Source organism: Orbicella faveolata, unplaced genomic scaffold (genome assembly GCF_042242905.1).
Source record: "Orbicella faveolata isolate gen_17 unplaced genomic scaffold, um_ofav_v1 contig_14, whole genome shotgun sequence".
NCBI lineage: Eukaryota > Metazoa > Cnidaria > Anthozoa > Scleractinia > Merulinidae > Orbicella > Orbicella faveolata.
In genome coordinates this window covers 17,677,501-17,702,493 of record NW_028301541.1, presented here as the reverse complement: position 1 = coordinate 17,702,493, position 24,993 = coordinate 17,677,501, and the positions used below count along the sequence as shown (strand labels likewise).

The window sequence follows — 24,993 nt, the reverse complement described above, 5'->3', positions numbered from 1 at the left end:
GAAACTGAAAAACCGGCTGCTATTGCACTGTTAATTATTGTTTTGTTAAGTTATCCATACGAAACAGTGAAACGGTAAGTGTTTGTAATGTAAACTGTTTGACGAATTACTTCACGATATAAGATTGCGACTAAGGAAAACCAAGAGCGACAAACCAATTACGAGTAATCCGGTACGTGTTATGAGGTATATTCGCCGATCGACCTTGTGTTGACCAAAATGAAGAGGCCTGGCAATAATTTAAAAACAGAAACAATACTAAATTACCAAGTGTGATAAAAGGGTTCTCTCTATAGATGGAACACGTTCGCGGTAAACCGTGATATTTCTCTCAACCAGGAGTCTGGAAACTAAGTGCAACGCAGCTGGAAGTGAATCATTTGGACTGAGCTTACGGAAGATACGGAATGGTGAATACTTTACTAACAAGGCACTTTGGTTGACCCGGCGAGCACTGTACAGGCAGCAACATTATGGATAAAAAAAGACGAGATGACATGAACAGATCTAATATTACTTGTTGATGAAGTATAAATTTCTGTTTCTTTTTCTGTTAAGGAATTACATTAAATACATTTGATTGTTTGGATGAGAAATGATCGTTCAATAAAGAAAAATATTTTTCTGCGTTTGACTAGTCTGTGTTTTTGTAGGCTGCGCTCTATTAGTCTGTGTTTTGCAAGTCCACGTTTGACAAGTCCAGTCCAGTCCAGTCTATCAAATTTTGCTCACACGATGACGTCATCTCGCTTCCAGTGTCCTCTTCCAAACATTTCGTTGTCGATTGTGGTAGATTCGGTCGCGACTGATTTCGTAGAGCTATTTGAGGCTAAAGGAATTTGTAATTTACAGAAATAAGTTTATTGTGTGGAATATGGAGGATCTACAGCCAATCTCTGATACGGAGCAAGCTGCTTTCTGCGTAGAATTGGCGAAGCGGCTTAACATGTTTCGAAGACAAGATCATTTATGCGACGTAACTTTGGTGACGAAAGATGGCAAAGAATTCAAAGCTCATAGAAATGTGCTTTCCGCAGCAAGCCCGTTCTTCTTCAAGCTTCTTCAGAGCGACATGAAAGAGAATCGAGAAGGGATTGTTCGGTTTGAAGAGATCTCGGGTGTTGTAATGGAAGATGTTTTGGAGTTCATCTACACAGGAACTGTCGAGGTAACTCAAGAGAATTCTAAGGATCTTATCGCTGCAGCGAACTATCTTCTCATTCCGGGCTTGAAAACAGTCTCCGGGCGATTTCTGGAACGACAAATGTCTGAATCAAACTGCATTTCAACATTTTATTTCGTTGAGAAATACCAGTGTGACGAACTCATAAGTAAGAGCAGGAACTTCGTCCACGCAAATTTTGCTTCTGTAGCAGAAATGGATGAATTCTTGAACTTGGAACTTAAGGAAGTCGAGAGTTGGATTTCAAGTGACAAAATTTCTATCGCAGTTGAAGAAGATGTGTTAAAAATCGTATTAAAGTGGATCGAACAAAACAAAAGCGAGCGAAAAGGAATGTTTGAACAATTGTTTCGTCACATGCGACTGGCTTCCCTATCGCGTGACTTTTTAATCGATGTCGTGACAAATGAACTCGTGCAAGAAAACTCTAGTTGTTTATGGCTGGTCTTAGATGCTATAAGGCTGATGGCTTTTCCAGTGGAAGGAAATCTTTCGCAGTTGCCGAGAAAAGGGCTTGATACCCGCGCCATTGTTACTTGTGGAGGGAAATACACTTTCTGTTATCTCCCAGAGAAAGATGGGTGGGTGCGTTTAGCAGACGGGTTGTTAGAGAGAACATATGTAACTAAGATGATAAACTACCGTGATCAGTTGTACGCCTTTCCATATGATGGTAAGGGAGAGAGGTATGATCCCGTTGTTAATGGATGGTGTACTTTGGACTTGTCCACCACAAGTTCTACTAAGGTGGCTGTCGTTAGAGGCGAAGTCTATGCCATAGAAGTCAACACATCAACTAAAAAATCCACAATCAAGAGATACCAGGTTGGGCGGTGTTCATGGCAGACGGTTTTGTCATCTCATGAGGGTTGCAGGGACTATTCTTGTGTTGTTGCGGCTGGCAATCATCTGTATGTTTGTGGTGGGTTCCTGGCAGGGGAGTCCTTTTCGAAGGCTGAGAGATTCGACACTGTAGAAAACAAATGGGAGGAAATTGCAAACTTACAAGAAAAGAGAGAGGATGCTTTTGGTGTGGCAACTGAAGGAAAGATTTTCTTAGCGGGAGGTATGCTGGGCAAATCGTGGTCGACGACATGCGAAATGTACAATATTTCTACTAACGTATGGCAGTTTATCGGAAGTTTGAATGTTGCTCGTGCCGATGGCAGTATGATGTGTCTGAAGGGCATACTCTATGTGCTGGGTGGCGTATCTGTCCATGGGCGAAATAACTTGAATGTTGAATGCTATGACCCTACAGAGAACAAGTGGATCAAGAAGACAACCATACCACTGAAAATGATCTCCAAAGACAATAAAGATACATTCACCGGCTGTGTACTGAAACTCTCCAAAGGAGTACTAGACAAACTTGATGTTATTAAGGAATAGTAAGAAGAAGAGTAAGGATTAGGATCATAGTTCTGCAGATGTTATGATTGACGATTGACCATTTTATTTTTACATTTCACTTGAAAGTTTCATTTTAATTCTTCCATTTCTCGCGACTAACGTTCAGTAGAATTGATGAATATATTTATTTAATATCAACTATGTTTTAGATGTAGTTAAAACTCACCTAAATCTCACAAAAATCTTTCGGTAACTATATATCAAGCTGGGATAAAACAAAACGAAAACTGAAATTGTTTGGTGTTTACTTACCGAGATATCAGTGATATTTAGTGTCCGTCAGCTCAAAATAAGAAGGGAAGTGCAAACTATTTTCAAAGCAAGAGTTCTCGCTCAAAAGATCACTTGTCATGGTCAGCTGAGCCTTCGCTTTTACGGTCAATGTCACGGGACGAACGAGGGCTCTGGAACCGAGATTGGCTTTAATAGCCCAATTTTGATATACAGTCGACTTCTATTAACTCGAACCTTCAAGGGAAATTGAAAAAGGTTCGAGTTATCGGGAGTTGAGATCAAATGACCGCAAATAAGGAAAAAACGTTGTTTAACGTTTTTCTATTCATGCAGTAATTTTAATCAAATTTAATTTTAGAATAGAGAAGTCAAGTGAAAATAAAACAATAAATCTCTAAATTAGTGTATAAATCGAAAAGTAATGTAATGTGAAAAATATAACAAAGGATGGCGGCAGGCTCGGGAGAAGTCCAGGAACTGTGAACTGTACTGGTTTTTTTAAAGAGGACAATGCGAAGCTACTGGTACTAAGCTCATACGATTTACATTTTCTAAGTTCATGCGATTTCCTTTTTCTATTCATGTAATGTACATTGTAATCAAATTAAATTATACAGTATAGGGAAGCCGAGGGAAAATGGAACAATACATTTCTTAACTTCGTATACTCTGAACTGACACGTTTTGTGTAATGTAAAAGAGAGGAGAAAGTTCACAAGGCTGCTTCAAAATAAATTTAATGTTTTGGACTGCAGTACACTGTTTGCCTTTTTGACTTGTCATGTATAGACAGACATGTTTCGTGTTATTGAGGGCAAAATTATTTTGAAAATGATCCTGAGGGGAAATGAAAACTACTTCGAGTTAGCGGGAAGTTCGAATTACCGAGGGTAAAATTATAGTAAATGTATAACGGAAATCCAGGAGAAATCGATTTTGGTTCAACTTAGGGCGAGGTTCGCGTTAGCGAGGGTTCGAGTTATAGGGAGTTGACTGTATTAAAATTCAGCTTAACACAATAGACCTCAGCACGAGGCTCCGATGAACAATCCCCGTAAACTCTGTAGCTATTCCCCAGAGCCTCGTAGTGAGGTCTATTGTTTTTGGTTGAATTTTAATATATCAAGTTTATTGAAATTCACAAGAGAAATTAATATGGTGCAGGAGTTAAATTGTCACTTGTCACGTCCAGAGCTCAAGTGTTTCTCAAGCTGATGGGTGGCAAAGAAGATGCATTTGTGGGTAAAATGCTTGAAACGTGGCTGAAAACCGTCTGAACGAAGAACGAAACGCGATAAAATTTTCATCACAAGTAATGTTTGAATTTTTTTGAAGTTGTGAGCGCGCATGGAATGGTTGTTTTAGTGCGATTATCTGATTGGTCTCTTTTCTTATATAGTAATTAGGCGCGGAATATCTAAATCTTCCTGTCTGTAGGGAGATTCCGCCATGGAACAGTAACTTTAATCAAGTGTTTGCGCACATAAAATGAATATAAGAACTTATTAAGGTTTACTTCTGTCTAATAACATGTCTCCACAAAAATTACAATGAAACTGTAAATAACCATGAAAACATATTAAAATACTCCCATATAAAATTGACGGTCCTAATCGTCAAAAATGATGAAGGGGACCTGAAAAAGCTGAAAGAATCGCGTTTTGTGGGCACCGTATGAATTCATTTTAATCATTGAGTGTTACCAATTCTTTGTAACAAGTCGCCCTTGTCTTATTTATTTCAGCTAAATTCTCTGGGAGGCATTGGAATAATTTTACATGTAAAAGTGATCGCTTTAGATTTAAACACATCTAGCGGTACTAAGAGAGGAATTTGAATCCCGAAAAGATATGAAGATTACTCCCGTCTGGCTGTCTTTTAGGATGCGCTCCCTCCCCCCCCCCCCCCCGCCCTTCGCGTATGGGGAGGGAGTGCAAGACTCTACTCACAGAGTGCCTCTCTCCACCCAGGTGTATAAATGGGTACTGGAGAATTTAATGCTGGAGGTAACACTACGATGGACTAGAATCTCATACAAGGGGGATAGAAATACTCCTAGTCGCTTCATGCTACAGAAACTGGGATATGCTCCGGCCTGATGAGCCACTTGCCTCGTATGCAACCGTTAGCTTTTACTTTTTGTTTACTCTTCCCGGGAGAGATCAACACTGCGGCCGAAGCGCAAACTAGCCTGTATGAAGGGAAGAGGAAGGGTGAGAAAGTTAATCTCCGTTTTGACCTTACCCCTTTAAGTTACTTTCCCGTCTGTCCGTTCCCATGTGTTCTTGGTCCTTGTTTTAGTTTATTGCGCAAATGAAGAGCTAAAATTATGCCCAAAGTGCACCGTCAATGATTGTTTTGTTAATTTTTCTATAGCGAACAGTGACATGATTTTATTGGTTTAAATGTAAGGCGGTTGAAAAATTACTGCATGTTATAAGATTCCGATAAAGGAAAACCCAGAGCAAGAAACCAATTAGGAGTGATCCGTTATATGTTATAAGGTATATAGTTCCAGGATAGCAAGTTTAATTTCTGCTTCGCTGATCGACTAGCTGATGAACAAGCCTGATAAAAATGTAGTAAGAGAAGGAATACTAATTGTATTCAGTTAAAACTAATAAAAACTCAGTTCTCTTTATGGAGGAAACACGCGCGCGATAAGCCGTGTTTTTTTTGTCTCAACCGAGAGTCTGGAAACCAAGTGCTTAGCCGCTGGAAATCGAAACTTTGAACTGAACGTACGGAACACAAGATATGGGGAATACGCCTTATTCATAAATGGCGGACGCGCGGTTTAGACCTGAGGTGAGTTCACCAAAACGAGGCTTAGGAGGCATCACTCGATCTAACGAAACTGTGAGTTTTGTTTGAAGGTATGTGGAATTATTGACTGTTTAGTTAAATTGAGGATCAGTTGATGTAAAGTAGTTTGAAGACCTTGGCGAATGTTCTGTTGTAAAAATGGCGGCGAGTTTTGCAGTTAATTCGAGTCAAGACGATATTCCAGGAGCGTCCTTAGAGGGAAGAAACCTAGCAGAGCTCAACAACGATGCCCTGAGGTTTTGGCTAAAATGTAGAGGAGATAAATGCAACGGGCTGAAAACAAAGGCTCAGCTATTAAAACGGTAGGTGTAAATGTAACGATGGATAGCCAAATATAAGTAGTAATCTAAACTTCTTATGTTGAGTGAGTTAAGTATAGTTTGGTTTCGATATCTGAGTAAAATACACTCGAATTCGAAAATTTTTTCTCCAGGGTTGATGAATACATCAAATCGGGGTTAGAAGATGCGATAGTCGATCCTGATCCAGATTTAACTTACACGAAGAGGAAAATTGCTAGGGAGCAAGCAAGCAGCAGCCATGAGACTGTAGCAAGTACTTCTATAAACGCCAGCTCTACCTATGTTTCTCAGCGTCAAGGGAACTTAAAGATCAATTACCCGAAGAGTGGATGGGGGAACTCACTGCAGAAAATGCCCTTTTTCTCCCGTGCCGAGATGGATAAATTTGTTACACTAACTGGAAAGAGTTTGGGCTGTGCCGGTAAGAAATCTGTTCCAACCGGGCTCAAAAAAGCTACAACATTTCTAAAGGATGAATATCTTAAGAACATTGAAAGCTACGGTGACCAAAGATACTTTTTCATTCGTTGCAAAAGTTATCACTCCTTTCGAAAGAACGATCCCCCTCATAATGTATTTTTAGCATTATGTATTGTCTCAGGTGAAGAGAAAGATTCCAAATGTTCCTGTGTTGCGGGTTCCTTGGGCTACTGCAACCATTCTTTAGCCTTAATGCTGAAGGCTTGTAAATTTAGTCTATATGGGTCCCAAAATACTAAAGACCTAGAAAATGAAGTTGATCAGATCCCAGACCAAGCATGCACCTCAAAACTTCAAACTTGGCATCAAAAAGGTCGCGGTGAAACCATCTATCCTCAGCCTGTTATGGATGTGGTTGTCTCAAAAACCAAACTGGAGGATACAAAACGTGGAAACGAAGGGATTCATTCTCTCCTTTACGAGGCAAGAAATAATGCAATGTACAACAGTGCAGAGGAGCAAAAATTCAAGCAGGTAATCAGAGATATAAACCCTCAAATGGGTCATGCTCAAATTGTTGATCTTGGGAGTGAAATACATCTGATAGAAACGAGATTCGGGCATAGTCCAGTGGGCTCTTATGTAAGCTACCAGCTAACCCACACAGAGTCCAACTTTAATGTTTGTGTTGATATTTCCTATGTGCCTCGAGGGAGGAAAAATAACCAGCCATTAACTTATCCCAGGTTTCCCTTAAGAGATTGTGGGCCGCCTGCAGTTCAAAACAATCAGCTAACAGATGTAGAGAAGAACTTGTATGAATCATTATGCATTAATGAGGAAACTCTCAATACCATTGAGAAGGAGACTAGAGATCAGTCTCATTCTGAAAGGTGGAAGCTTGAGCGAAAGTACCGTTTTACAGCATCTCAGTTTTATCTGATTTCCCACAGACAACGAAGTCATGATAAATTTGCTCAAGAAATTATGTGCCCAAAGACATTCCATTCTAGACACACAGCTCATGGGATTAAATATGAGCCAGTAGCAATTGACAGGCATCACAAATACATGCACAGTCAAAAAACACCAGTACATGTTTTCAAAAGTGGATTTGTTGTATGCACTAATTCTCCAATTCTGGGATGTTCTCCGGATGGAAAGGTAATAGACCCCAATTGTGAAGATCCCTTTGGACTACTTGAAGTCAAGTGCTCAGAAACAAAGTTTCAAGTGAGTCCCCTAGATGCCTGCTCAGACCCCAAGTTTTTTTGTGAGAGGGTTAGGAACATGTGCAAGCTGAAAAGAACCCATGCTTACTATGCCCAAGTTCAGGGCCAAATGGGCTGTACTGGTGCACAATGGTGTGATTTTGTTGTTTACACTAAAAAAGGAATGTCAATTGAAAGAATTGCCTTTGACAGAGGTTACTGGGTTGAGCTTCAGGAGAAGCTTTGGTTGTTTGTCATTCTACAACAGCATCATAATCAAACATTCAGTGCATAAAATCTCAGAGTGATTTGAAAAATATCCTAAGGGGTAAATGTAATGGATTTGAAGCTCACAAAGACAGTGTAAAATTGTAAGTCTGTATCAAAATCACAAACCACTCATTAGTTTTCATTTTTACAGGGCTGGTCAAAAGGCATACTGGAGTGAGTCATTACTTCATCGATCCTTCAAAAAGGGGTGGGCTGTGTAAATTTTCACTACACATAAGGGGTGGGTCATCTCCTTTTCCCATATGGGGGGGGGGGGGGGAGGTCATCTAATTTCTGACCTATACTTTGGGGTCAGTCAGTTTGTTTTATTCCAAAGGTAAGGGGTTGGGTCATGTGCTCAGGTCCCCCCCCCCTGTAATTTTTGGCCAGTCATTTACAGGTATCATAATTATTTCAGTGATTGTGTATTTCACTGAAAGAAAATAAAAAGCTCCTGAGAACTAGATAGTAAATATTACTACAACACACTCTTGCTTAGCCAAAACATTAAACATTATAAAAATTACAAATCAGTTGTCTAAAGCTTTCTATTGTGTCAGCTTGTTAAGATAGGGTCTTGAATGTTGCAAAGAAATGCACAAACCGACCACATTTGATTTGAAATGCCAAAGAGATTCAGTGGGATAACGCTATCCCATATATGAAAATTTTTAGTTTTATTAATTGCGCGTTCGACGTGGATCCGCAGTCGTGCAATCTCCTGAGTTCTCACAACATCCTCCGGGGGCATTTGTGTGGATGTTCCCAAGAATGGTGGAATATTCAAAGACACACCTAAAGGTAAGATGTCACTTATAGTAAAACCTTTATCTGCCATCACGGAATCTCCTTCATTAAATGACAGGTCAAGCATGCCTGACCTTTCTACAATTTCTCTGTCTGATATACTTCCTGTATACAGTTGGCTCATGAAAGTGATAGCACCAGATGGAGAAATTCCCACAAGCCCCTTTAGTGTAGTATGATTCTTGTAGGCACTGAACAACTCACTATTCAGCAACAAACTACTGGGCATTGCACACTTCACTTCCGTACAATCAATAATAACTCTTGTACTGGGATGTGCCTTCCTGAAGTCCTCAGGCATTGTTCTGTTGACAGTTTCTCTCGATGGCCAAATGTTAAGCACTCCAAATCGAAGATACATAAAATTGATCCAACTAATAACAATCCTACTGACAGTTGCCTGAGAAACATTAAACAGGTGGGAAAGGTGGGTTTCTGCAAATCCCTGTCTCAAGTGACACAAAGTGAGAAAAAATTCTTCTTGTGGTTTGAGTGATCTTGGTCTACCCCTCTTTACACCTAACTGCGTTGGGGACACATAGTGTTCCGAGGGTATCTCATTTTCACCTGATAACCAGTATCTGACATTTTGTCCATTATCTCCCGGATCTAAATATTCAAAGGATGCCAAGAATGCTTTGTAGTTAGGAAAGCCTGTATAAAACAACATTGCCTCATCAGAGGTAAACTGACTAAGTGAGAAGACGTTTGACTGAAGTGCTTGATTTTTGTCTTCCAAATCTGCAACTTTCTTTTCGACATTGGCGCATTTTTGAGTTATTTTTTTGTAAAAAAAAAATACCTCTTAGTCGGCGCGTCGGGTATGTTATGGACGGGTCAATGGGTGAGTGAGTGAGTGAGTGAGTGAGTGAGTGAGTGAGTGAGTGAGAGATGTATGTATGTATGTATGTCACACCAATCAGATTGGATCTACTATGAACAGCCAATCAAATTTCTTGTTGTAAAGGTAAATGGTACGTGAGAAACACAAGGTATGTATAAACACAAGGACTTTGGTAATTGAAAAATAAAGAGTGACGTGTATGTTGCCGGTTTGTGATTTTTAGTCCGGTTTGGAGGGGAGTGTGACAGTTACATACGTACATTGGGTTGTTTTAGAGTGCATAATGAGTCTTGAGTTCTGAAGCAGTTCATGAGTAGTAGGCAAATGGCACGAGTTATTTTTATTTTTAATTACAAAGGGTAACTTGATACTTTTGTTTTTCACAAGGAGTTAATTCAATTAGAGGTCACGAATCGTCGGTTCTAGTTCTTAGGACATGTTTTAGAGGAGACGAGACTATTTAGATTTGAAGCAGTTTTAACGTTTACAATAGTAAGTGCAGGTAACGATTGTTTTGTTCTTATTGCATGCAAATATAACGAGATATTTTTATCTTTTAGTTACAAATGGTAACTCGACACTTTTGTTTTTCATATGGGAGTAAATTCAATTAGAGCTTACAAGTTATCGGCTATTGTTCCCAGGATATTAAGCAAAAAAAGAAGCTTTCCTTTCTAGAGTGTTTTTACGTCTCTGCAGTAGCAGTTTAATATTTTTATTTGGTGGGCATTTTATGACATTCTTTTCAGTCCGATATTTTTAAAGGTAAAAAGTATGAAAACTGTTCAAATGTTCTTTGAAGGCTGTGTGGCACCAAGTTAAAGTGCAATTTAATTAAATCAGACTTTCAACGTGTCAGAGAGGTTTTTTTTCTCTTTCATTAAATTTTCGGTGAAGTAGTGTTGTTGCGTTGTGTTGTGTAAAAAGGGTAAACTTACTACTCATATAAAATGCGAAAAGTTCTTTTAACTTGAGTATTTTTGAGCAAAAATTCCTCTTGGGGGCTGGAAGGGTTCCCGAGGGGGTACTCCCAGAAAAATTGGTTGGGGGTGTGCGGCCCGCTTCCCAAAACCCTTACCCTGTTTATGACCAAAATCTGCGATATTCCTTACCCTATTTATGACCTGACCAAAAATTCGAAACCCTATTTACGACCTGACCCTCAAATCAAAACCCTGTTTCAGACCTGCGTTATAATTAGTTCCCTAGTTCAAACCAATGTTAAATTACCGTAAACATATAAATTTGTGAAGGGCTTTTGTTGATTTTCTTTTCGATAATGATGAAAAAGTGGCTTCTTCTTAAGGGCCCATTAACCGATTCATGCGCGCGCTCGCGCGCGTTGCTAAGGAGATGAAATTTCAGTTCCGGTCGCTTACGTCAGCCTGAGCACGGAAAATAAAAACAACCCAAAAACTTGCAAATTCGCACACATTTTGGATGTTTTTCTTTGTGTTTCGCAAAATGCAAAGTAAAAAAAAGTACAAGCAAAGACAAAACAAGAGAAAGACAGAAAAACAAGAGCAATAGAAAGAGAAAAACTAACTCCATGTGGCCTTGTTTGATGTTACCGAAGTGCGCTGGTAGTGTAAATTGCGCACGCGCTGATAGGGTAACTTCCAATAGATATCGGGCGCACATCCGGTTTCTTTAAATGCTAAAGGAAACGCGGTTTTTGATTAAATCCAGCTTTTTTTGACGAATTTCGATTAAAGCCAACGTTGGCAACATAACTATGTATTCCTTTTTCGAAATCATGCTTTTTTCAGAAAATTACGAATTTTTCAATATTTTGAAATGCTCTCAAATTCTGACCTTTTAGAAATGAAACAAAATCGATGTATAGCGTAATGAGGATTTAAATCGAAGTATTAAATCAATGAAAAAAATCCCGAGAAAGTAATTTGCCTGGGAGCCTTTGCATTTTTTCTGTATTAGTCACATGACCATGGGCGTGGCCTGATGACGTCATGACTAGTGTTACTGATCATGAAAAAGTTGAAACACATGAAATAACTCTGAACTAACTAAAACTGATGAGGTTATATGAGACTAAATTTTCCTTAGCAACGGCTCGAAAAGATCGGTTAATGGGCCCTTAAAGCATACCCATATCAAGGCTAGAGTGCAAAAACCGTACCCTATTTAAGACCAAAATGGCCAAAATCAGCTAAAATCGATACCCTATTTATGACCAAAACGGCTGAAAAACCATACCCTTTGGGGCCGCACAGACCTATAAAGCCCATATAAGGGAGTCCCCTCCCCCGGGGGAAGGGCTACGTGATCGGTGAGTGAGGGAGTTATGCATGTGCGCCTGTCAGACCAATCACAGTGTGGGTTGTATCAAAGAACGAATAAAATTGCCTGTTAGAAAATAAGATGGTATCTACATTAATTTGGAGACGTGTCAGATTACTGTAGTTTGTTCAGTCAAATATTTTATGGCTTACTATTTAGTTATCTTACCATTACCGATGTAACATCGTATGTACATCATAAACTCCCAGTTTCTTTCTTGCTGTACATCGCAACCAAAAAAACTTGTCAAATCAACCAAATCATTACTGTAAACAGTTCCATGAATGCTCCTATCTCCGAGACTTATAGTTCACAAAAAAATAACTCTTGCACGCCTTGCGTGCCTATGTTTTTTCAAGTAGCCTTAATTGTTTTAGGGTCCCATTAAGATCTTTTTCAGTGGAAGGCATTTCATTAAGAGTGGTACTGGCGACTCCTAAGATAGTGGTTTCGTTAGTACCTGTTTCAGGAATATCGTTTGCTGCTTCAGGTACTTTACCGGGCTCCGAAGACACTGAAAAAGACTCTTTTTCTGGGACAGATTTCTTCTCTTTTCGCTGTCGTAGATAAGGCCTTTCGATAGGGGGAGGCCGCTTTCGTGGTGAAGTTTGTTTCCAAGCAAATATCGACGGAACTGCACTTGTCTTCAGAGACATTCGTCCACTAAGACCCTTTGATATGTCACTAAGTTTGAAATGTAACGAACACACTTTTGATGCCCCGGAGATGCGAAAAAATCTACCAACATCTCTACGTATAGCATGTATCCATCGTTTCTTCATTTCCTCTTCGTCTGGAAACTTAAAAAATCCAATTTGTTCTCCTTTTGGTCCCACACGCCCTCTTTGTGTGCACAATGGTACGCAACAGTGAATGTTTGACTTCGACGCCATGTTTCTTGCGGTGCCTCCTAAGCCTCGTTTAGGTGAACCCGGCTCAGGTCTCAACCGCGCGTCCGCCATTTTTGAATAAGGCGAATGCGTTACTAACAAGACAATTTTGGTTTACTTAACGAGCATTGTACAGGCTGCAAGATTATGAACCAAAAGAGACGAGATGACTTGAACGGATCTAATGTTACTTAGAGACTTCTAGTAGTCTTAAGTAATGAACTATATGTTTCTTTTTCGGTTACGAATTATATTAGATACATTTGATTCTTTGGATGAGAAATGATCGTTTCAATAAAGAGAAATATTTTACTGCGTTTTACTAGTCAACGTTTTTGTAGGCTGCGTTCTATTAGTGTGTGTTTTGCAAGTCCACGTTTGACAAGTCCAGTCCAGTCCAGTCTATCAATTTTTCCTTACACAATGACGTCATCCCGCTTCCAGTGTCGTAGTCTTCCAAACAGTTTCGCTTTTGATTGTATATTCAGTCGTGACTGATTTCGTAGAGCTATTTGAGGCTAAAGGAATCTGTAATTTACAGAAATAAGTTTATTGTGTGGAATATGGAAGATCTACAGCCAATCTCTGATGCAGAGCAAGCTGTTTTCTGTGTGGAATTAGCGAAGCGGCTTAACATGCTCCGAAGAGAAGATCGTTTATGCGACGTAACTTTGGTGACGACGGATGACAAAGAATTCACAGCTCATAAAAATGTGCTTTCCGCAGCAAGCCCGTTCTTCTGCAAGCTTCTTCAGAGCGACATGAAAGAGAATCGAGAAGGGATTGCTCGGTTTGAAGAGATCTCGGGTGCTGTAATGGAAGATGTTTTGGAGTTCATCTACACAGGAAGTGTGGAAGTAACTCAAGAGAATTCTAAGGATCTAATCGCTGCAGCGAACTATCTTCTCATTCCGGGTTTGAAAAAACTATCCGGGCGATTTCTAGAACGACAGATGTCCAAATCAAATTGCATTTCAACCTTTTATTTCGCTGAGATGTACCAGTGCGATGAACTGATCACCAACACCAGAAAGTTCATCCACGCGAACTTTGCGTCTGTGGCAGAAATGGATGAATTCTTAAACTTGGAAGCTAAAGAAGTCGAGAGGTGGATTTCAAGCGACGACATTTCAGTTGCTGTTGAAGCAGATGTGTTTAAGATCGTATTAAAGTGGATCGAACTAAAGAAAAGCGAGCGAAGAGCATCGTTTGAACAAATGTTTTGTCACATGCGACTGGCTTTCCTATCGCGTGACTTTTTATTCGATGTCGTGACACATGAGCTTGTGCGAGAGAATTTCGGTTGTTTGAAGCTGATCTCAGATGCTGTAAAGCTGACTAACTTTACATGTGAAGGAGATCTACCACAGTCCCCGAGAAAAGGGCTCGAAGCCCGCGCTATTGTTGCTTGTGGAGGGAAATACACTTTCAGTTATCTCCCAGAGAAAGACGAGTGGAAGCGTTTAGCAGACGGGCTAACAGAGAAAGACGGCTACACCCAAATGATAAACCACCGTGATCAGTTGTACGCCTTTTCATCTGATGGTACGGCAGAGAGGTATGATCCCGTGTTTGATTGTTGGTCTACCCTAGATCATTTGGAGTGGCCCAGAGGTCGCCCACGGGTGGCCCACAAGGTGACTGTCGTCAGAGGCGAACTCTATGCGATAGAGATCAATACATCATCGAAAAAATCCACTATCAAAAGATTCAATGTTGAGCGGTGTTCATGGCAGACGGTTTTATCATCTCATGAGGGCTGCAGGCAATGGTCTTGTGTTGTTGCGGCTGGCAATCATCTGTATGTTTGTGGCGGGAGGCTAGGGGATGACTTCGCTTCGAAAGCTGAGAGATTTGACACTGTAGAAAACAAATGGGAGGGAATTGCAAGCATGCAACAAGCGAGAGCGTACTCTTTTGGTGTGGCAACTGAAGGGAAGATTTTTGTGGCCGGAGGGAGGGAGAATTGGGAATTGTGTTTGGAAACATGTGAGATGTTTAACATTTCGACAAACGAATGGCAGTTAATTGGAAGTTTGAAAGTTCCTCGCGAAGATGGCAGTATGGTTTGTCTGAAGGGAACACTCTATGTGCTGGGTGGCACTAAATGTGATGTCGATGAGCAAAGTGACTTGAGTGTTGAATGCTATGACCCTGCAGAGGACAAGTGGATCAAGAAGGCAACCATACCAGTGAAAAAGATCTCCGAAAACGATGACGATTCATTCACTGGCTGTGTACTGAAACTCTCCAAAGGAGTACTAGACAAACTTGATGTTATTAAGGAATAGTAAAGCAGGGGGAAACGAGATCGGGTCGTCGGGAAGAGAAACGAAACCCATTATCTTTTACGTTTGCTTATATTTTCGAGGGAAAACGTTCTCCTCTATTGGCCTACGCGTTTTCTCAGTTGATTTCGTCAGCACTTAAAAAGTGATAACCTTGAACAGTTGTAATATTGAACCGAGATCTCCTACAGGCAGACGGAAGGGAGACTGAGACAGAGTGAAGTCTGGGTACGGGATCGATTGGGTCTCCAGCTAACTGCATAACAATTTTCAACATTTTACTGGAAAGTTTGATTTGAAGTCTTCCATTTCCGGCGACCATTGTACAGTGGAATTTATAAATATATTTAGAGTTGTACCTGTCTTCTTACTTTGAGCTTAAGGACACTGAATATCATCGATCTCTTGGTAAGTAAACGCCAAAGAGTTCTAGTGTTTGTTTTGTTAATCCCAACTTGCAATATAGTCAGCATCACAGAACGAGTGAGGGCTCTGGAAACGAGGCTGGCTGTAATTGAGTTTATATAAATTTCACGAGAGAAATTAACATAGTGCAGGAGTTAAATTATTAGTTCATGTCCAGAGCTCTAAGAAGTAAAAATTGAGTGTTCCTCTAGCTGATAGGCAGCAAAGAATTAAGATGTATTTGAGTGTAAAATGTTGAAAATGGATGGAAACTCGTTTGAACATAGTCAGTAGAGAGACCATTTTACAGTAGTCTGCTCAGTGACCTGGCCTTTGGGTGGCAGTGAGGCTGAGGTTTGTCATGTAAATGCACCTAATTAGCATCAGAACAACTTGTTTTACACAACAAAAGTGAGGTTTGTATCAAAACAAGGTCAACTCCAGCCTCGCTGCCATCCAAAGGCCAAGTGACTGAGCAGACAACTGTAAAATGGTTCACAGAGGGGAGTGGTTATGAGGCCTGGCAAACATCAAAGGAGCAAATAAAAATGCCAAGATTTATACTGGAAGGTCCACGACCATGCACAATCTTTTGTTTTGCGTTCATACACTATGCATGAATTATGTAACCAAACGTTTCTATTGGTTACTACCACGGTCAGTAGTAAACTATTGTGTTTTGTGCAAGGTCAAGGCCAACAAAAGAGAACAAAAACATACAGCAAAAAACTTTGTCGAGTTTCATAATCATTTCCCTCTATTAACTATGGTCTGATGGAAGAACAAAACGTGATAAAATTTTCATCAAAACTGATGTTTGCAACTTAGATTTTCAAACTTGTGAGCGCGCACAGAATGGTTGTCTCAGTGCGATTATCTGGTTGGTCTCTTTTCTAAATACTGTAATTAGGCGCGGGAGATTTGAATTTTCCTCTCTGTAGATTTATCGAACAGAAAGTTTAACGAATTACGATTTACGATTTAGTTATTTGTTCATTCATTAATAAGCTTGTGCAAATGAAATGGATATAAGACCTTGTGAAGGCTTACTTCTGTCTTACAACTTATGTCTCAACCAAAAAAGTCACAATGAAAATTAAATGATTAAGAGAACTGATTAAAATACTCCCATTATATTGACGATCCTTATCGTCAATAAAATGGTGAAAGAAACTTCGAAAGTTGCAAGAACCGCGTTTTGTGGGCACCGCATGAATTCAGTTTAATCATTGAGCGTTACTAAATCTTTGTAACACGTAGTTCTTGTCTTAGTTTTTTCAGCTTAATTCTCTTAGAGGCATTGGAATAATTTTCCATGTAACAAGGATCGCTTTAGATTGAAACACACCAAGGGGTGCTAAGATAGGTATCCCAATATGATTTGACAATTTCTTCCATCTGACTGTCATTTAGAACCACCCCCCCCCCCGGCCAGGGGGAGGGGCTGCAGGACACTTTACTCTCACAGTGCCTCTCTCCACCCAAGTAGTCTCCAGGTGTACAAACGGGTACCGGCAAAATTACCGCTGGAGACGGGGGGGGGGGGTAGGGCAACTTTGCGATGGGATAGAATTCCATACAGGGGGAGTAGAAATATTCCTAATCATTTCATGCTGTACAAACCGGGATAAGCTCCGGCCTGATGCGTCACTTGGCTCGTATGTATACTCCCCTCTCTCCCCTTCAGGCGAAATTTGTTACTGTGGAAAGCAAATTAGCCTGTGTCAAGGGAAGAGGAAGGGTGAGAGAAATAATCCCCCGTATTGACCTTATCCCTTTAAGTTATTTTTAGATATAGTATCCCGTCTTTCCGTTCCCATGTGTGCCTGGTCCTTGGTTTCAGTAACTTGCGCGAATGAAGAGCTTAAATTATGGCCAAAGTGGACTGTTGATTATTGTTTTGTTAAGTTTTCTATAGGGGACAGTGGAATGATTGTAGTGATTTGGATGTAAGCCGGTCGAAAACTTGCTTCATGTCTGATCATGTCCTAAGATTCCGATAAAGGAAACTGCCCACAGCGAGAAACCAATTAGGAGTGATCCCTTATGGGTTATGAGGTGCGATTCCAGGATATTCAGTTGGTAATGTTTGCTTCGCTGATCGACCGTCTGATGACCAAAATGAAAATCCTTGGAATAAATGTAATAACAGTAGCAACATTTAATTACGAACTGTAATAAAACCGTTCCCTTTAATTTAGAAAAGACACGTGTGCGGTAAACCGTGTTTTTCGTCTCACAACCAGGGGTCTGGGAACCAAGTAAGCACGCGTGTGAAAGTATAAAATTAGACTGAACTTACAGATGACTTGGAATGGGGAATACTTTACTAACAAGGCACTTAACGAACACTGTGCAGGCTGCGAGATGATGAACCAAAAAAGACAAGATGACATAAACGGATCTAATGTTACTAAGAAACGTTTAGTATTGAAGAATATGTTTCTGTTTCTTTCTCTGTTAGGAATTATATTAAATTATATTGTTTATTTAGGGGTTGCCCATGGAAACTGTCGGTGGCGTTCAGTTGGTTTTACGACAAACATGCGGTTGGCATGTGCATGGAACTTATAGCATCGGGAAGGTCACGGAATATTAAACATTTCTTCTTTTAGAGGTTTCCAAATCTGGATCCAGTTTCTTTTGAAGGTTAATCCAAGAAGACGACTCTTCTATCAATATAAATATTCAGTTAAGTATCGGCTAACATACTTCAAGTTTGAAAATTTCACTGGAATTCGTTGATGGGCATTGACTTCAATTCTCAGCAAACAAAGTTATTGTGTCAAAATGCGCCCTTTAGCTCCTTCTTTGACCCTGCAAGATTTCATATCTGGAAACAGTTTCTTGCAATCATGGTTTCGGAGAGATATCACTAGAAATTGTTTCAAAATAACGAAGCGTTTGCTTTTCTTCCGGGTTTTCTTGCAGTAATTGGTTTCGTTACGCTTGGGTCAAAGGTCGCGTTTTCAGGAAGAAGTGCTGCATTTCGTTCGTTATCTCAGCGCTCGCGATTTTATTTACCCAAAAATTTTATTTCACTAATTTGAAGAAGAAAGAATGCTCTTTCAGACCAAACTAGTCATTTCGGGAAAAGCCGTGTACCAGAACGCCTTTTTAGCATTTGAAAATAGGCTAAATGTAGACCTCTTGTAAAGCTGTCTTGGGTCGTTAACTTAAAAAATTCGTCAAATATTTAAGTTCTAATCAAATCACGATCTATTTAGCTCTAAATAGACAAAAAAGGAAGTACAAATACGACGTGCAATCAGTTTGTAATAAAGAGTTTTGCTTTTGAGTTTACGAGCCTCTGAATATGCCGCTCATTTTCGATGGAGTTTGGCCGATTTGGGGCATCGAAACGAAAAAATTGCGGAAAAAAATAATTTTTGATTTATCGAACTTAAAACGATATTTTTGTTACTGGTGCCCCTAGGGCTTCATTCTGGGCGAGTTTGAAGAAATTCGATTTTTTCGCTATTTCCAAGTCTAGTTGATATTTACGCGAAGCTGCTCTTAATACGTTTGATTCTTTGGGTGAAAAATGATCTTCTCAAGAAAATACAAATATTTAACTGAGTTTTACAAGTCCGCGTTTTTGTAAGTTGCGTTCTACAAGTATATGTTTTGCAAGTCGGCGTTTGTGAAGTCTAGTCCAGTCTGTCAGTTTTTCCTTTCCTGATGACGTCATCTCACTCCCAGTGTACTCAACAGTTTCGCTTTCGATTGTATTTGCTCGTGATTTGGTAGAGCTACTTAAGGGCATCGAAACGGTTCTAATCTGTAATTTACTGATATAAGTTTATTATCTTGAGTATGGAAGATCTGCCGGGAATCTCTGATACGGACCAAGCTGCTTTCTGCGTTGAATTGGCGAAGCGGCTTAACATGCAGCGAAGACAAGATCATTTATGCGACATAACTTTGGTGACGAAAGATGGCAAACAATTCAAAGCTCATAGAAATGTGCTTTCTGCAGCAAGCCCGTTCTTCTCCACGCTTTTTCAGAGCAACATGAAAGAGAATCGAGAAGGGATTGTTCGGTTTGAAGAGATCTCGGGTGCTGTAATGGAAGATATTTTGGAGTTCATCTACACAGGAAGTGTCGAGATAACTGAAGAGAATTCCAAGGATCTCATCGCTGCAGCGAACTATCTTGTCATTCCGGGCTTGAAAACACTTTCTGGGCGAGTTTTAGAACGGCAGTTGTCCAAATCAAATTGCATTTCAACTTTTTATTTTGCTGAGATGCACCAGTGCGACGAACTGATCACCAACAACAGACAGTTCATCCACGCGAACTTTGCATCTGTGGCAGAAATGGATGAATTCTTAAACTTGGAAGCTAAAGAAGTCGAGAGGTGGATTTCAAGTGACGAAATTTCTGTTGCAGTTGAAGCAGATGTGTTTAATATCGTATTAAAGTGGATCGAACAAAACAAAAGCGAGCGAAAGGCATCGTTTGAACAATTGTTTCGTCACATGCGACTGGCTTCCCTGTCGCGTGACTTCTTAATCGACGTCGTAACAAACAAACTCGTGCAAGGAGATTGTCGTTGTTTAAGTCTGGTACAGTAAACACCCGCATATAAGAACACATGGATTAAGAACATCAGGCTGAAATTTGGCAAATAAAGCACCACTTTTATAAGAACAATATCAGCCTGGAAAAAAAATAATGTTCTTATAAAATGGGAAGGGTGTCAAAATTACACAAATTACCATAAACACACCTGCTGACCAATGGTATTAGCTAAGTTTTGGGCACCTTTGTTCTCTTCAGAATATCTACAGAACTATACATACATCCTTCTTGTTACTGTTTTGTTACATTACTGATTACAGTAGACCTATTTGAACATTAGGTTTTTAATTATTGTTCCATCAATTTATGTAATTGTCCAAAAACATGATTAAAATTTCTAGCAACATTTTTTATGCTGTACAGCACTGAATTTAAAAAAATTTAAGAACATTTAAGAACATCCTGAGGCTGATTTTTCACTAAGCATCCGATAAATAAGAACACAATCAGTCTGACCTCTGAAATTGTGTGTTCTTATATGCGGGTGTTTACTGTATCAGATGCTTTAAGGCTGACGGCTTTTCCAGAGGAAGAAAATATTCCACAGTCCTCGAGAAATGGGCTTGAAACCCGCGCCATTGTTGCTTGTAGTAGGAAATACACTTTCTGTTATCTCCCAGATAGAGACGAGTGGAAGCGTTTAGCAGACGGGTTGTCAGAGAGAGACCGGTATACTCAAATGATCAACTACCGTGATCAGTTGTACGCCTTTCGATCTCATGGTAAGGCAGAGAGGTACGATCCCGTTTTTAATTGCTGGTGTACTTTGGGCTTGTCCACCGCATGGTCTGCTAAGGTGGCTGTCGTCAGAGGCGAATTGTATGCGATAGAGGTCAACACAGCAACGGAAAAATCAACTATCAAAAGATACAATATTGAGCGGTGTTTAGGGCAGACGGTTTTGTCATCTCACGAGGACTACAGGCATGATTCTTGTGTTGCTGCGGCTGGCAATCATCTGTATGTTTGTGGTGGGTACCTGGCAGGGAAGTACCTTTCGAAGGCTGAGAGATTTGACACTGTGGAAAACAAATGGGAGGAAATCGCAAACATGCAACGAGAGAGGGTACGCTTTTGGTGTGGCAAGTTAAGGAAAGATTTTTGTAGCTGGAGGGAAGGATTCGCAAACGTATCTGAAAACATGCGAGATGTTTAATATTTTGACAAACGAATGGCAGTTTATTGGAAGTTTGAATGTTTCTCGTCCATATGGCACTATGATGTGTCTGAAGGGAACACTTCATGTGCTGGGTGGCACAAATGGCTCTGTGGGAAGTCAATTGAGTGTTGAATGCTATGACCCTTTAGAGAACAAATGGATCAAGAAGACAACTATACCAGTGAAAATGATCTCCAAAGGCTCTGACAATACATTCATCGGCTGTGTACTGAAACTCTCCAAAGGAGTACTAGACAAACTTGACGTTGTCAAGGAATAGTCACACAGGAAAAAATAAGTCCGCATTGCGTACATGTGTGCATTAAGCATCCTGACTGTTGAAATTTGACAGCTTACGTAGCATTAAGTCTCGAAACCGGTCAAAGAGCACATGTTGTCGAAGCTAATTTTTTTAAAATTAATAGGACAGGTAGTTACAATACACTACGGTCGAAGCCAAGTAGTTTACTTCTAGCATTACTCACGTTGAATAAAGTCCAGAGTGTTGTGTTACTTGCCTTGAACTTTATCCCGGTCTGTCTACAGAGGAGAGGGGGACACGGGTGTTTACTGAAAACGGGCTTCTTTATCTGCATAGGATGCTGATTTTACTTGTCAGTTTGTTTAGTTTTTTATTATTATTATTAGTTAGTTATTTTATATGAAGTATTTTAATTGCCCAAACCAAATTATGCTGCTGTATTATCACTAGTTTTGGTGTAATGAGTTAAGGTTAGTTTTGAATTTAGGATGGGAGTATAATTGTAAAGTGTGCACACACACTAAAATCAGTGATGGAGTGTCATTACAAAAAAGTGCTCTGTTGTACTATGACACAATTCATTTTGTTGACATTATATGAAAGGCATCACTCTGATTGATATACAGATTCTGAACTGAGGTTTTTAATAATAATAATAATGGCTTTATTATTGTGACAGTTACATCTAGCAGTGGGGAATCCCCAACCCTAATAGGACACCTAACTAGAACTATCTAAAATGAGTATAAAATCAAAATAAAAACAGATAATAAGTAACACAATTCTGAATGAAATTTACAAATGATATGCAGAAAAATCCAGTAAGAAATATTAAATTTATCAATTGCAAAGATGGCAGCCACTACATCCATCTAAGATGTTACTTAAATCAAGCCTGCATATCTGGGTCTTAAACTGCTCGAGACTGACGGCCGATCTTTCTTAAATTGATAACTTGCTCCAGAGTCTTGGGCTTAGATATTGAATTGAATGTTTTCCATACGTAACAGTGTTAAATCTTGGTAGATAAAAATCTCTCTGCCATAAACTGTTAGTGTGGCTGTTAGTCAAAAACATGTTTCAAATAGTCCGCGAGCACAAATTATATTTAACCTAATACATTACAATGCAATACAATGCAATGCAATAATATATAGATTTAGCCAAGCCTAAAAGTGGAGCTCAGTTATTTTTTGGGATGTTCTCAGTCTGAATAATGAAAAACATAGGCACGCAAGGCGTGCAAGAGTTATTTTTTTGTGAACTATAAGTCTCGGAGATAGGAGCATTCATGGAACTGTTTACAGTAATGATTTGGTTGATTTGACAAGTTTTTTTGGTTGCGATGTACAGCAAGAAAGAAACTGGGAGTTTATGATGTACATACGATGTTACATCGGTAATGGTAAGATAACTAAATAGTAAGCCATAAAATGTTTGACTGAACAAACTACAGTAATCTGACACGTCTCCAGATTAATGTAGATACCATCTTATTTTCTAACAGGCGATTTTATTCGTTCTTTTATACAACCCACACTGTGATTGGTCTGACAGGTGCACATGCATAACTCCCTCACTCACCGATCACGTAGCCCTTCTCCCGGGGGAGGGGACTCCCTTACATGGGCTTTATAGGTCTGTGCGGTCCCGAAGGGTATGGTTTTTCAGCCGTTTTGGTCATAAACAGGGTATCGATTTTAGCTGATTTTGGCCAGTTTGGTCATAAATAGGGTATGGTTTTTCCACTCTAGCCTTGATATGGGTATGCTTTAAGAAGAGGCCACTTTTTCATCATTATCGAAAAGAAAATCAACAAAAGCCCTTCACAAATTTATATGTTTACGGTAATTTAACATTGGTTTGAACTAGGGAACTAATTATAACGCAGGTCTGAAACAGAGTTTTGATTTGAGGATCAGGTCGTAAATAGGGTTTCGAATTTTTGGTCAGGTCATAAATAGGGTAAGGAATATCGCAGATTTTGGTCATAAATAGGGTAAGGGTTTTGGGAAGCGGGCCGCACACCCCCAACCAATTTTTTCTGGGAGTACCCCTTCGGGAGCCCTTCCAGCCCCCAAGAGGAATTTTTGCTCAAAAATACTCAAGTTAAGAGAACTTTTCACATTTTATATGAGTCGTAAGTTTACCCTTTTTACACAACACAACGCAGCAACACTACTTCACCGAAAATTGAAAGAAAGAGAAAAAAACCTCTCTGACACATTGAAAGTCTGATTTAATTAAATTGCACTTTAACTTGGTGCCACACAGTCTTCAAAGAACATTTGAACAGTTTTCATACTTTTTACCTTTAAAAATATCGGACTGAAAAGAATGTCATAAAATGCCCATCAAATAAAAATATTAAACTGCTACTGCAGAGACGTAAAAACACTCTAGAAATGAAAGCTTCTTTTTTGTTTAACCTGGGAACAATAGCCGATAACTTGTAAGCTCTAATTGAATTTACTCCCATATGAAAAACAAAAGTGTCGAGTTACCATTTGTAACTAAAAATAGTAAACATCTCGTGGGAACAAGTGGTGACGATTTGTCAGCTCTAATTGAATTTACTACCTTGTGAAAAACAAGAGTGTCAAATTACCCATTGTAACTAAAAAATAAAAATATCTCGTTATATTTGCATCCAATAAGAAAAAAACAATCGTTACCTACACTTACTATTATAAACGTTAGAACTGCTTCAAATCTAAATAGTCTCGTCTCCTCTAAAACATGTCCTAAGAACTAGAACCGACGATTCGTGACCTCTAATTGAATTAACTCCTTGTGAAAAACAAAAGTATCAAGTTACCCTTTGTAATTAAAAATAAAAATATCTCGTACCATTTGCCTACTACTCATGAACTGCTTCAAAACTCAAGACTCATCTCGTTCATAACTAGCCACCATTACACTGAAAATTATGCACTCTAAAACAACCCAATGTATGTATGTAACTGTCACACTCCCCTCCAAACCGGACTAAAAATCACAAACCGGCAACATACATGTCACTCTTTATTTTTCAATTACCAAAGTCCTTGTGTTTATACATACCTTGTGTTTCTCACGTACCATTTACCTTTACAACAAGAAATTTGATTGGCTGTTCATAGTAGATCCAATCTGATTGGTGTGACATACATACATCTCTCACTCACTCACTCACTCGCCCATTGACCCGTCCATAACATACCCGATGCGCCGACTAAGAGGTATTTTTTTTACAAAAAAATAACTCAATAATGTAACATATGAGATACATTTCGGACGATTTTGTTGTTTAAACCCGAAATAGGATTCAATCAGCAGAGCTGTATAATGGTGTGATGATGAAAATAGAGCCATTATTTCATGGGCAGATTTCAGGGGAGCTACCAAAAATCTTGATGATATAACAGAACTGTCTCCTATGCTCTTTGGTGGCATTTCTTATTCTTTCATACCTTATTTGACAGAAGGACACTTGTTATAAATCATTATATCCTTTCTTAGTTAACATTTGGACTCCACACAAAAGAAGCTTGTACATTTTTGTTGTGGGGTATGATTGCAATGCACTCGTTACAATATACTCAAATCCTAAA

General features: G+C 39.4%; 4 protein-coding genes and 2 pseudogenes across 4 annotated transcripts; 5 read left to right on the top strand and 1 right to left on the bottom strand.

Moving 5' to 3' along the window:
- Nucleotides 1-3,581, top strand: LOC149114332 (kelch-like protein 11). Its single transcript, XM_089286805.1, has one exon. The coding sequence runs from the start codon at nucleotides 875-877 to the stop codon at nucleotides 2,573-2,575; it is 1,701 nt and encodes a 566-aa protein (XP_089142931.1). The 5' UTR covers nucleotides 1-874; the 3' UTR covers nucleotides 2,576-3,581.
- A 1,927-nt stretch (nucleotides 3,582-5,508) lies between these two features.
- Nucleotides 5,509-7,570, top strand: LOC149114331 (uncharacterized; annotated as a pseudogene).
- Nucleotides 7,571-8,063: 493 nt separating this feature from the next.
- On the bottom strand, nucleotides 8,064-12,773 carry LOC149114330 (uncharacterized). The gene is made up of 2 exons (XM_089286057.1): nucleotides 12,272-12,773; nucleotides 8,064-9,407 (listed from the first exon to the last, which is right to left on the bottom strand). The coding sequence occupies exons 1-2, from the start codon at nucleotides 12,771-12,773 to the stop codon at nucleotides 8,416-8,418; spliced, it is 1,494 nt and encodes a 497-aa protein (XP_089142183.1). The 3' UTR covers nucleotides 8,064-8,415.
- A 392-nt stretch (nucleotides 12,774-13,165) lies between these two features.
- On the top strand, nucleotides 13,166-16,575 carry LOC149114329 (kelch-like protein 12). The gene has a single exon (XM_089286803.1). It carries the CDS (start codon nucleotides 13,265-13,267, stop codon nucleotides 14,990-14,992), a length of 1,728 nt encoding a protein of 575 aa, XP_089142929.1. The 5' UTR covers nucleotides 13,166-13,264; the 3' UTR covers nucleotides 14,993-16,575.
- A 1,305-nt stretch (nucleotides 16,576-17,880) lies between these two features.
- Nucleotides 17,881-22,850, top strand: LOC149114328 (kelch-like protein 2). The gene has a single exon (XM_089286804.1). It carries the CDS (start codon nucleotides 19,211-19,213, stop codon nucleotides 19,970-19,972), a length of 762 nt encoding a protein of 253 aa, XP_089142930.1. The 5' UTR covers nucleotides 17,881-19,210; the 3' UTR covers nucleotides 19,973-22,850.
- Nucleotides 20,458-22,850, top strand: LOC149114327 (uncharacterized; annotated as a pseudogene).
- Nucleotides 22,851-24,993: the final 2,143 nt, after the last annotated feature.

Bases quoted from the DNA above. Each gene is read 5' to 3' on its own strand.
- LOC149114332 (XM_089286805.1), top strand. From the start codon at position 875: ATGGAGGATCTACAGCCAATCTCTGATACGGAGCAAGCTGCTTTCTGC.
- LOC149114330 (XM_089286057.1), bottom strand. From the start codon at position 12,773: ATGGCGGACGCGCGGTTGAGACCTGAGCCGGGTTCACCTAAACGAGGC. The intron at 9,408-12,271 runs GTACTAACGAAA...AGAAAGTTGCAG, and splicing joins AAACGATATTCCTGAAACAG to ATTTGGAAGACAAAAATCAA.
- LOC149114329 (XM_089286803.1), top strand. From the start codon at position 13,265: ATGGAAGATCTACAGCCAATCTCTGATGCAGAGCAAGCTGTTTTCTGT.
- LOC149114328 (XM_089286804.1), top strand. From the start codon at position 19,211: ATGGAAGATCTGCCGGGAATCTCTGATACGGACCAAGCTGCTTTCTGC.